General features: G+C 52.3%; 1 protein-coding gene across 1 annotated transcript in view; it reads left to right on the top strand.

Annotated features, from left to right (window-relative positions):
• The window catches only part of LOC144817690 (long-chain-fatty-acid--CoA ligase ACSBG2-like), a 721,416-nt gene that overhangs the window by 410,327 nt on the left and 298,133 nt on the right, over nucleotides 1-12,956 (top strand). Inside the window, exon 9 of the mRNA XM_078674437.1 lies at nucleotides 12,657-12,890. Coding sequence (XP_078530563.1) covers nucleotides 12,657-12,890 — 234 coding nt within the window. The remainder of the gene's footprint in view (nucleotides 1-12,656; nucleotides 12,891-12,956) is intronic.

Genomic DNA, 12,956 nt, shown 5'->3' with positions numbered 1-12,956 from the left:
TACTAGGGGGCCGGAGAAGTAGCCTTGCTTAATGTGACAGCATGTGCTACGACGGAATTATGGATATGGTTACTATGCCGTTGTATGGATATTATTGATTATTGCCGGACAAGGGCATAAAATAGGAATATAGATTCAGGTTTCCTAGATAACACACTACAATTGTGGAGTAACCTGGCCCCGGGGGTGTTTGGACTGAGCTCTAGGCCCTCGTGGGAGCCACCAGTTGCGGAGCCTTGGGCCTGAGCGGACTGGACCTTGAACTGCTTTCCAATAGTTCTCTTTCTGGCCTGGGGCTGTGTGGGGCGGTCAGGTGGGGCACAGCGGTGGTCAGTGGTGCGGCTGACTGCATACCCTCTGGGACACGATTAACTGGTGTGGGGGTCCCTCCTGGAGGCCTGGACCTTTGTTTTGTGTGAAGAGGGCCCTGTCCTGGTGCGAGACCGGAGTCTTTGGTGGAGGGGGGGGGCTTGTTATCTCCCTGCTCAGATCTAGGCGGAGCCGGCCCCCTATCCTAGTCGGCGGCAGATCTGCCTGTGTTACCGGCTTTGACAATTCTTCTGAGATGACACGCTCAAACAAAGGCAGCAAGGCTGACTCGACTGCACCCCCCAAGGACAATACGGTTGTGGCTATGTGGGGCAAAGCAGGGGTGCCTGCGGCCGATGAAGGTCCCTCCAGGGGTGCCGAGAGCTCTCAGCCGGTAACTCAAGCATTCATGTCCTCCTTCATGGTTGAGTTGAAAGCGGAGATAGGCTCCCTGCGGTCCGAGGTTCACAGCTGTGTGAAGGAGCTTCGGAGGGAGGTGACGGACCTTGGAGATTGAGTTGATGGGCTGGAGCGGAGAATGGACACGCGATTTGGAGGACCAAGAACAACTGTGGCAGCGCCTGGCGGCCCTCGAGGAGCAGAACATCGAGCTCCAGGTGAAGCAGGAGGACTTGGAGGATAGAAGTCGGCGCAACAACCTCCGCATCCGGGGCATTCCGTTGGGAGAAGAAGGGGAGGACATCATGGGCTGCGTAGCGCAGCTTCTACACGAGGTCTGGGGAGACTAGAACGCTTCACCCCCAACGCTGGATCGAGCGCATCGGGTGGCCGCCCCGGCGGGTAGGTCGGGACTCCTGCCGGATATCCTGACCAGGGTCCACTTTTTCACTGAAAAGGAGCCGATCTGAAAAAATGCCCATGATAACCCGGATCTGAGATACAATGGCCATAAGATCCAAATCTTTCAGGACCTAGCACCCAACACCCTTAAGCGACACCGTGCATTCCGGCCGGTGACTGAGAAGCTACGAAGCCTGGGCATCACGTACCAGTGGGGTCACCCCTTCGCCCTTATTTTTCAGTGGGAGTCGAAGCGCAGATCGGTGAGATCCTACAGGGAGGCGGCACAGCTCCTTCGCCTGCCAACGACCCCTCCGCCGAGCCCGTCGCAGCCCCGCAGACAGAGGAGGGAGCCGGCGGGACCGGACTGGACCACGGTGCATCGGCATCACCGTACCCCCCCTGCGGAAGGATTCTCCCCTCTCAGGCCAGCAAGACATTATAGCCCACATACGATCCCTGGAGGGGGATAAGGCTGAGCTAGAAGGGGGCCCCCTCCCACCTTGATCAATGGACTGTCTCTTTCTTCGCTCCTGCTTCGGGAGGGGGGTATACCCCGGATCCTTTTGAGCTCTGAGTGGGGGGGGGGCATAGAGAATCCTCCCTTCCATCCCTGACTCCGACTCTGTGGACTGCGGAGACGGCGGGGGCTCCCTAGCGGGATTCCCTTTAAGACTGTCACAACCCCCTTTTTGGTTTTGACCTGCCCCTTAGGGAGTGACATCCCGTAGAGCGTCCGAACCTGTGGTTGTAGGATGCCCTGTTACGGGGTCAGTTTTCTGCGGCCCGGTTGGCCGCGAGTGTTTTCTCTTGATGGACGGGCCTTGTGGCTCTTAGTTTATTTCTTCTCTCTTTTTCTCCTTCTTGGTTTCCTACTGCCCTTTCTTTCTCTTTTCCTTTCTTCTTGTGGGGGCATGGGGAGGGGAGGTAGACTGCGGGTGGGGGGTGGGGAGGTACGGCTCTGGATTGAGTGTGGCCGGGCTGAGTGTGATATGACTGTTGGGTGGACCGTGCTAGGCTTTGCGACACCTTAGCGTGGCTATGAGTGTGGCTAGTCCTCTGAAGATCATGACCCTCAATGTGAAGGGTCTTAATTCGCCCAACAAGCGCAAACAGGTCTGGCACTATCTTATGCGGCACAATCCAGATATCATTTTCTTGCAGGAGACCCACCTTCTACAGGTTGACACTGGGCGCATGACTCATCCTAGATACCCACTTCAGTTTTGGGCAGCGGCGGACACGAAAACAGCAGGAGTGGCGATTATGTGCAGGGCTGGCATCAGGCGGGGGGAAGGCAGGCCCTTCCGGAGTGGCGATGGCCGCTTTCTTAGGGTGAATGTCGAGGTGGGACGTCGCCGCTTAACATTATGCGACGTGTACGCCCCCAATCAGGTGCAGGATCGCTTCCTCCGGGACCTCTTGCGGGATCAGATACCTCAGGGCGGCCCCTCGCTAATTCTGGGGGGGGATTTGAACATGGTGTGGTGCCCAAAGATGGATCGGAGCGAGGGCTCCTTCAGTGGGGCTGGAGCGATGTCTCTGGCGCTTCGCAAGCAGATCGGTGACCTAGGGTTGTTTGATGCGTGGCGGTATTTCTCCCCGGATAAACGTGAGTACTCCTTTTACTCGAGTGCTCACCGCTCCTACTCTCGCATCGATTATCTGTTTATGTCCCACGACCTTGTCCGGGATATAGCGGGAGTGGAGATGTCTGACATTTCCATCTCAGACCATGCTCATGTGGAGCTGCTCTTTCGGGCCCCGGGTGAGTGCCCCCCTCGGGAGCGGAAATGGTATTTGCTGCCAAGCATCCTTCGGGATACAGCAAATGTTGAGGACATCCGTGAGGCCATTACCGCCTATTTTGAGAACAACGATTTGCCCGAGACGCCTTTCCCGGTGGTCTGGGACTCCTTTAAGGCCACGATCTGGGGTCATATTACGTCTCTTGTGATCGCGATGATGCGGGAGGAGCGAGCAGTGGAGGATGGCCTGGTGAAGGACCTAAAGGAGGCGGACCGGGGAGGCTCTACCCTGCAAACGAGACACCGCCTGGTGAATCTTCGAGGCCAATTGCGGTTGTTGCGTACTAATAGGGCGGAAGGCTCCCTCTTGGCTTTAAAACAGACACATTTTGAGGGGGGAGATACAGTTGGGAGACTCTTAGCGAGGAGGCTGCGTATCAGGGCTGCTAAGTCCCATATAGCGAATGTACAGCTACCTAATGGTTCCTGAGCGACGAGAACTAAGGATAAATGTCAGGCGTTCCAGGATTACTATGCTTCGCTATACACTGCGGAGACGCCGCCTCCGGACTTGGTGGAAGAAGTCTTGGAGCAGTACGGCGGGACGACATTGCGCCCCCACTCGACGGAGCTCCTGGAGGGGTCGATAACACAGGAAGAGGTGGCCTCGGCTCTTAGTGAGTTCCACCTGGGGAAAACGCCGGGTCCTGACGGGCTACCGCTCTCCTTCTATCGCCTGTTTCGGGCTCAGCTCGGACCGTACCGTCTCCTGCTCTTCAATTCTTTCACTGACGAACAGGGTCCCTCTCCGGATATGGGAATGGCGGAAATAGCCTTAGTCCTAAAGCCTGGGATAGACCCCACACTTTGTTCGTCATACCGCCCGATAGCTCTACTAAATACAGATTTTAAAATATACACCAAAGTGCTGGCGAAGCGGTTGGACCCCCATATGCCTGACCTGATTGACCCGGATCAGGTGGGATTTATACGCGGCCGACAAGGGGCTGATAACGTGCGCAGGGTGGCTCACCTGGTGGGGAAGGTGCACCACTGGCAGATCCCGGCATGTCTCCTCTCGTTGGATGCTGATAAAGCGTTTGACCGGGGGGACTGGTCATTCCTCCGGGCGGTCCTCTGCAAGATGGGACTTGGCCCAAAGATGGTCGCTAGAATCATGGCGCCTTATGTTGCCCCAAAGGCCAGGGTCCGTGTGAATGCACAGCTAACGGAACCGTTTAGCATAGGGAGAGGGACCAGGCAGGGCTGCCCTCTCTCGCCTTTGCTGTTCGCCTTAGCGATTGAGCCTCTGGTGGATATGATTCGTTGGGCTCCGGACATTCACGGCATCCCGCTGGGTGGACGGGACCATAAAGTGGCGCTCTATGCGGACGATCTCATCCTCACCCTCAGTAAGCCCCGGGAGTCTTTACCAGCAATCCATTCTACGCTTTGCCTCTTTGAACGTGTCTCTGGTCTGAAAATTAACCACAGCAAATCTTGGGCGCTCAACCTTACCGTCCCTAAACCCGAAATCCTCCCACTGGAGCAGATGTGCCCGTACCATTGGACAGAACGCCACATTCGGTATCTCGGCCTACACCTGACCACTTCACTAGATGGGTGGTCGCCAGTTAATTGGAGAGACTGCCGCAGATCGGTCCTTGAAGACCTACGGAGGTGGAAGTGGCTAATACCATCATGGTTGGGTAGACTCAATGCAATAAAGATGTCCATCCTACCTAAACTCCTTTATTTGTTCCAGTGTCTGCCTACACCCATCCCCTTACATAATATTCGGAATTTGCAGAAGGAATTAACCAACTTCATCTGGGGGGGAAAGAGGCCACGCTTCTCCCAGGCGCTCCTTATGGCACCACGAGACCGTGGAGGGCTGGCGTGTCCTAATTTGGTGGACTATTATTGGGCCGCCCATTTGCGCTTCGTGGTTGAGTGGGGCATCAGAGAAAGTGAAAAGGGGTGGCTTCACATGGATAGGGCTGTAACCGGCCATACCATCTGGGACCTGGTGTGGAACCATAAAGCAGGGCATTCCCCGAGCGCCTATTTGGCGGTGCCAACGAAGACAATATTGGAAATATGGGACAGAATAGCGGTACGTAGAGGTCTTACGACCTTTCCTTCCCCGCACACCCCTATTGAGGGCAACCCGTGGTTTCCGCGGCTTTCCGTACTAGAGCTTTTCGTAGATGGTCTCAGGGCGATTGTAGGGTCCTTACAGACCTCTTTGATGGAGGCACCCTTAAGTCTTTTGCCCACTGCAGGGAGGAGTTTCGACTCCCGCCTGAGGCCGAAATGCAATACCTCCAGCTGCGACACTGGGTCCTGACGGATGCAACGTACCCGGGAGCCACCCGAGACTTTACCCCGTTCGAGTGCCTAGCCCGTTCTTGTGCCGAAACAAAGGGCTTGATCTCCAAGATATACCAGATATTGTAACATCCTCAGGTGCCGCCTTCACAGACCTATCAACAGCGGTGGCACACGATGCTGGGGACCGATATTACACCGACGCAGTGGCGTCGTCTGTGGCGAGATATCCCTAAAGTATACCGCAACAGGAAAACGCATATAAAATGATGACCCAGTGGTACTACACGCCCCAGCGCTTACATAAAATGTTCCCAACCTCTTCTCCCGACTGCTGGAGGTGTCGAGCTGCGCCTGGGGATTTCCTACACATCTGGTGGACTTGCCCCTTGATCACCGTCTTCTGGAAGGAGGTCCTGAGTCACATTAAGGGGGTCCTGGGGTTTCCTCTGCCTGATGCCGCTAGTACATTGTTGTTGGGAATCAAACCTGCGAATCTGTTAGCTCTGACCCGGAGTGACTGGACTATAGCGCTACAAATGCTGGGCTCTGTACTGGAAGAAGACAGAGGCGCCCCCTATTGCTGCGTGGATTGTGAAACTCTGGCATGTCATTACTATGGAGTTACTCTCCGCTAGACTGCAGTCTCGCGGTCTTCAAGGCGGTATGGCAGCCTCTGGTGACCTATTTGTGCAAATCAGAACATGCGCGAAGCATGCCCCCTAGATTGAGATCGCTGCATCTAGTGGACGATGCTGTACTTCCTCCCACCTCACGCAGGCCTGTGGTGTGATAGCCCTGGAGCTAGTACTGTGGCACGTGGCAGATGCTCCTGCTGCTGACGGGGTCTGTGAAGACTCCTTTCCCACTGGTCCCTCCGCTGTTCTCTAGGTCCTTTCTCTCCTCTTTCCTGATTCTTTCTTCTTCTTCTCTTCGGCTGTCTTTGCTGTCCTATTGCCGTTTCCCAGGCACCTGATTGTAAGTTGGACCACTCTGGTCCGGTAGTTCTCTTAGTTTTGGTTCCTGGTCTATACTTGGCCCTAGGGGCTAGGTTTTATTGGCAGTGACTATTGGGCATGACAGAATGCTATTTCTATCTTTTGACGCGGCCAGCCCTATTGGGTTGTAGGCGGAACGCTGTGTATAATGTTGGGAAGCAAACTCGCTTTACAAGTTATTTTTCCTGCATTTCCTCTGATGCGGCCGGCCCCTATGGGGTTGTAGGCTTATCGCCGTGTATATGTCACCCTTTTATGCGTACTCCCTTCTTCGGGGGTAAAATAAAAACAGACTTTAAAAATGCCAGAATGGCGCTACACTATACCCATATAAGAATGACAGGTTATAAACAGCACCAGTTCTATACCAGACAAAAGAAAGCGAGAGTGGGGAAGAAGGACCACTCTCAGCGTAATGGTGCACTATGTGGACACCGACCAAAGGATGAGAAGAACATGAAGAGATGCATCCAGAGCCTACCCGATTAGGCCACAGAAGGAAGGCTGGAGGAGGTACAGCCAAGAATCAAGGGCAAGAGGTAGAAACTGAGCAGCGTTTTGAGATAAGCAAGCGCGAACCCGTCAAGTGCACACCCAGTCCCAAAAGGGAGAACAGGGGCAAACAGCAGCAACCTAAGCCCACTGAAGCAGGTCACCACAGGAACCTGCACCAGCAAACGGCCATAGAGACCACAAGGTAGCATAGCTAAAAGAAGCATAAGACTGCCTGACCGGGTAGCAGGAAGGCTAAAGTGAGAATCAACCACGAATACAGACATGCAGGAAGTAGACCAAGGACAACCGCTATCAGAATAGCTGTCCAGCCGGCCTAGCTGATACAATAGTAGGATGATACCTAGGAAAGAGGCACATCTGAAGGAAGAATCTAAGAATCTAAGACCAAACCCACCAACTTGAGGAAGTAACCGGCGTACAGAAACAGATAAGTACAGTGTCTGAACACTAATAAAAGGAGCAGTTGTAAAACTGGGAAACCACCCCAGTAAGAGGAACCAAAGAGGGACCTTATTGGCAATCCTGCAATCAACACTGAAAGTGTCCCCAACTGGTGATGATGTAGGAAGAGGAATACCCATGGCAACCGGCATATACACATAAATATCCATATATATATAAGATATATATATGTATACAAAAACGAGCCAGGACTATGCAACATGACTGTATATATTTATACATAAACGAGCCAGGACAATGCAACATGGCCGTATAGAAGCACACCTAGTACAGAAATAGCAGGTGGTAGCCGCATTAGAGAGGAGAAACACCATGAAACCCTCCCAAGGAGGTGAAAAAGGCAAAATGCAAGACACCCCATGGCGGACAGACGATGGCGCCAGGACAAAACATTGAGCACTGTACAACGGAACAGAACAGCCCAGGTAACACCTAGATCCCACGGGATCTCTAGGTCCAGTTGAGATAAGCAGAGCTATATAATAGCATACAAGTACCCCACATGGAGTATGCACACCCCAAACAACAGGGAACACCTCTTAGGGCAAACCACAGTCAGAGGACCAGACACAGCAACCTGTGGAACACTGCCAAAACAGGCCAACTTTCAGCTTAAAAGCAAAATGCATCCAAAGGATGCCAAATGAAAGGGTAATCACCCTTGATTTACGAAAAGAAGACCTAAGGCATAGTGCCCATCTAAGACACAGGACGCATGTAAAGGATGCTAAATAAAAGGGTACCACCACAGAAGACAGGCCTAAGTGGGAGGGCGAAAGCCTGCAAGGAGTCGCTGAACCGCCGATTCGGCGTAAGCATCAAACAGCAAAACCCCATCAGAGCGTAAATCATCCAGACGCTCCCAGATATTCTCCGGGAAGACGCTATCCCACTACCAAGCATGGCGCCATAAGGCAACAGAACCAGCCATAACCCGGCCTAAGGAATCCGCAGTATCAAAGGCCGAGCGGATAGTGAATTCGGCACGGTCATTGCCATCCTGGAGGAGATGAAGGAGGTCAAAACAGGCGCCTTCAGAGGTTGCCGAAAGCAAAGACTGCAGAGTCCCTTAGGGCAAAGGTAACCCAAGCCAGAACACACACTGTATTTAAGGATCGTAGGGCAGCACTAGTGGAGGCCAAGATGTTGTGACCCCATGACTCAAGCCTCCTGGGAGGGAGGAAGCATTAGCCGGGGCAAAGACGGGAAGGCAGTTTTCAAAACAAACCCCTTCACATCAGGGTGCACGAAAAGGCAAACAGGATCATGTGGAGCGGGACGTTGGAGGTGCAAAACTGAACGAGCTACCGGATCACTTGAAGCAGGCCGAACCCAGGTACCCAAAAGGGCATCATAAAGGGAAGCCTCAAAAGGCAGAAGCGGCTCCACATTCTCGGATCCACGATGAAGGACCTCAAGTAGAGGGTCCACAGACAAGGGAGCTGTAGGAGGTTGAATGTTCAAAATGCGAGTGGCCAAGGAGACCACTCTCAGAAAAGCTGCACCCCACTGAAGGGATCCCCATTGAAGAATGAGGATCCTGATGGGGCTCCTGAGGAGGCTCCACAAATTCCAAGGGAGGCACGGGCAAGAATACATCCGGCATCGCCGGGCGTGAGAGCAACACCAAACTCTCTCCAGAGGCTTCCGGAGAAGAGTTAACAACCCAGCGTTGACGCGGCGCCAAAACATCGTTTGTTGGCGCCAATCGTGCCTCGTCAGGTACGGACTAGGCTCCATCCGGCGTCGAGTCAGCCCCGTCCAGCGCTGAAATCTCGACAAGCTCCCCTTCCAAAGAAGGAGAAGGAGCTGGGGAGGCAAGCCTCCGGCGTTGCACCGGCGCCGACTGCCTCAACCACGACAGGCTCCGACTCCGGAGAAAGAAGCGGAGGCGGAGCCGGGGAGGCTAGTCTACGGCGCAGAAACTGCACCAATCCTGGCTCCGGACAGGCAGCCTCCTACCCGGAAGGTTGGCATGTGCTCAAAGCACGTCTTGGAGCACCAGCAACCACCTGCGACGCCACAGGGAGCCCGGCAGGACTAAGTGACGAGACAGGGGTGCCGTAGATCGTAGAGGGGACCCAGCCGGGCCACGCCCTGACAACACCATGTGGACCGTAGAGGGGGCACCAGCCGGGCAGCGCCCTGATGACATCACATCTCCGGCATCCCTGCGGGGCAAAGACTTAATCGGGGTCGGGGGCAAACCCACCGGGTAGTCCATTTGGGATCCTTCAAGAAGCAGAGGCCCAAAGAAGACCCCAGGAATAGGAGAGGACCCAAGGGAGGTCTGCAAGGCCACGGCATAGGCCTCCATTTGGGCCCGAGTCACCGCCGCCCCAGGATAGGGCAGATAGAGGGGGGGGTGACTGTCGGGAGCACAAGTCCGGAATGTTCCGGGAACCAGTGCCCCAGACAACAGAAGAAAGTGAGGTCGAGGACCTAGGCGACATGCGCCTCGACTTACCTACAAGTGGCGAACGACGGCCCCAGGCCACAGAGTGCGATCTACGGCGGAACCAGAAAGTACAGGGAACTGCCGGCGATGAAGAGGCCGGGGGCGAGATGAACCTGACAGGGACAGCCGTGCCGAAAGAAGCTTCATCCGGCGCTCCCGCCGGGACTTTGGATTGATATGTTGGCAGGCGTCGCAGTCCGTGTAGTCGTGGTGCTCACCTAGACACCACGTACAAATAAGATGCAAGTCCGTCGCGGACATCTGCCATGAACAGGAAGTACAAGTTTTAAAGCACGAAGGCATCGCACTCTGTTTCAGACACGAAGTGTCGAAAAGAAACCTGAAAACAGGCCAGAGGATCCGCTTACTCTGGCTTCGCGTTGCACGAGAAAAAGAAGGAAACTGACGTCAGCGCGCCGGGAGGGTCTTGTATGACCTCGCTGACATCATGGCGGGGTCATGTGGCGCTGTCCCCCTGCGCAGAGGTGCTGCTGCAAAAAAAATTCTGGATCCAGTCTGACGCCTGGGGATATTCTAAGTTAAGGAATCTGTGGCTAGATGTCTCTATCAGATACAGAAGACCAGCTGGTCACCTGGCAAATGTTAGCCACCAAGGTCCAGCTAGAAAGAGCATCACAAGCTGCAATGGCTATGTGTGCAAATATCATTGCCAAGTGTAGCAGATCATAATCCAAGCGGTAACCAGATATAAAATGGTCTGATTGGTGAACCCTTTGTTAACTCTGATAAAAGAAGACATAGAGTTGATCATCCACCGTGAACTGTCTTGTAGAGTCAATCCAGAAGGAAGCAGCATGCCTAGGGTCCTGTCTGGAGTTGGAGCAGAAGGAAAGAAGGATGGAAGAGTGAAAGACTGGCCCATGTGGAATACAGACATAACTTTTGTTAGAAAAGATGAGCAAGCAAAAATGAAGAACCTGTTTGCCTGAGAAGAAAACAGTAAATGGTTGCTGCACAGACAGGGCTTGTAACTCACCATCTCTGTGGGCTGAAGTGGTCACTACCAGGAATATAGGGTAAGGTCCAGATTCTGAAACTGTCACGGAACTCAGCGCAGCCCCCAAAGGGGCTGCGGTGCGTAACAGGGAGAATGCATGAGAGCGCCATATTCACAGAGATATAGCACTCTCCTCCCCTCTCCCTAGCGCCAGCGCTGATTTCAGCTGCTGTGTGCCAGGCGCACACCTTAGGGTGCGTGCCTGAGATAAGCATAGGTTTCCTCAGGAAGGGTACCCTTCCTGTACAAAATACTATGCCTAGACACACTTCAAAGCTTTTCTTCTTTGTATGTGGGATGCACAGTGCAGCATGCATGCAAAGTCAGAAATTAAAGGAGAAATTAAAATATTTCTCTGTTTAACTCCTGCTTTATAGCTGCATTAATTTTTAGCGCTAATCCCTGTCTACTAATGTTAGTAGATAGAGTTTAGTGTATAAAAGCATGGGTGGTTGCATAGGAATGCCCACATACCACCCATGTAAAGCACCCCCCTGGGCGCAAAGTAATACAAAGCATTGTTTTGCGCTGCTTTGCTTTACTTTTCTATACAAACCAATGATAATACCAATTAGCGTTGGTTTGTTAATCCCCAAATAGGTTTAGCAGCAGATTAGCATTACAAAAGTAACGCTAACCAGACACTAAGCCTTTATGAACCCGGGCCTGAGAGTTACCAGATGAGCAGAACCAGTTCACATCCCGCTTCAAAACAGTAAAGGGCCTCAGTAGAATGAAATGCAAGAGGCCTTTTAAGAATCTTGCTACCTGGGGTGAATAAGGATCATTAGCGAGAAAGACTCAAAGAGGATGAGAAAGTAGCCAAATACTGTTTCAAAGTACTGAGTGTCAATCCCATCTCACGAAGAGAACATGCAGAACACTGGAATGATGAGTCTCAAAAGCCTCTAAGCCTGCCGACTCCCAAAAAGAAACGCACTTCATCCATCGCTGGCATAGACCGACTTCCTAGCAGGATTCTGGGCATCTAATATAACATCTGGTGCCTCTGGTGCCAGGGAGAAGGTTTCTAGTTGACACTTCTCAATCTCCACCAGTGTCGAGAAAGCATCTGGGCTGGAGACCCGACTAACCTACTCTGATGAGAGGAAGAGGGGTCGAATTCTAACAGACTGGGGCACCTAAGCCTCCTTGCCCAGTCTAGCGCCCTGGACATAAGATGCACTCAGTCCATTCCTATATTCTACAGACGCTTTGAAAACAGAGATATCTGAGCAAATGTATAGAGCTGAAATGGAAGGCGTTCCCTCCTTCCTGTGGTATATTTTGTGTTTCTTAGAGAACCCTTTAGAAGACAACTCTCTATCAGAAGACGTACCTGAAGGAGGGTAGAGGGACTGTCCTTAAAGGCTCAAGCAAAGAACAACTTATCTTTCCACTCTATGATGGCTTTCAGGTGTGTGAAGGTGCAAGACGAAGGATCATGGATGGACACCACAACATATAATCAAAAAAAGACATATTTTTCAATACTCTTGAACGGGTTTAAATCCAAAGACATTAGAAAATGACCTTTTATATAATGCTCTATTTAATTTGTAAGGAAATTTAGCTAGCACAGAAGGTGAGCAATGGACGGACATTGGTGTGGTGGTATAAGAGGAACCAGCACCAGTGTGTCAAACACCATACTGTAGAGAATCCTTTGTCATCTCACTCTGGGTGGATGGAGCCATGTCTAATGAAATGAGACACCTGCTGGCAGGGCTTGAAAGCTATTGCTGAGGAAATGTTTTCTGGATCCAGACTCACTGCTGGGTATATTAATAGAGTGGGAAAGCTGTGGGAAGAAGTATCCATAAGATAAAGCTGGTTCTGATATAAGGTATCACACATTAAGCTCATGGCTTCTGAGCTCACTCAAGACGGATATAGGTTTGCGGATGCGTGTTGCTTTGTTAGAGAGGGCTCAATAATGCCCAACCTCTTGCATCTGTTAATGTTTCTTTCTTCTTCTACCTCCTCATTCAACCTATCGTTTCTTTCAATCACAGTAATGGCTCTGCATCTGCTGGGGACCCATCGGCTGATAATCTGGTCCTAAAGAAGATTCTAGGGGACCTGGGATTGGATCGAGCTGCCACAGTTTACACAGCTGGTGCTCCCACCAGAAAAGAAACCCTGGAGTATTTCATGAAACTGAATCTTCCTCTCATGGAAGCTTACGGCATGAGTGAGACCTCTGGGCCCCACACCATATCTGTTCCAAGCAACTACCGTCTAACAAGGTTAGTTCTAATGAGTGATCACTTAATTTGAAAGAATTGTCAACACCAGGAAGATAATCTGAGTCA

This window comes from Lissotriton helveticus, chromosome 2_1 (assembly GCF_964261635.1).
Source record: "Lissotriton helveticus chromosome 2_1, aLisHel1.1, whole genome shotgun sequence".
NCBI lineage: Eukaryota > Metazoa > Chordata > Amphibia > Caudata > Salamandridae > Lissotriton > Lissotriton helveticus.
Note: the sequence above shows the minus strand (reverse complement) of the source record. Positions and strands in the feature narration are given on the sequence as shown.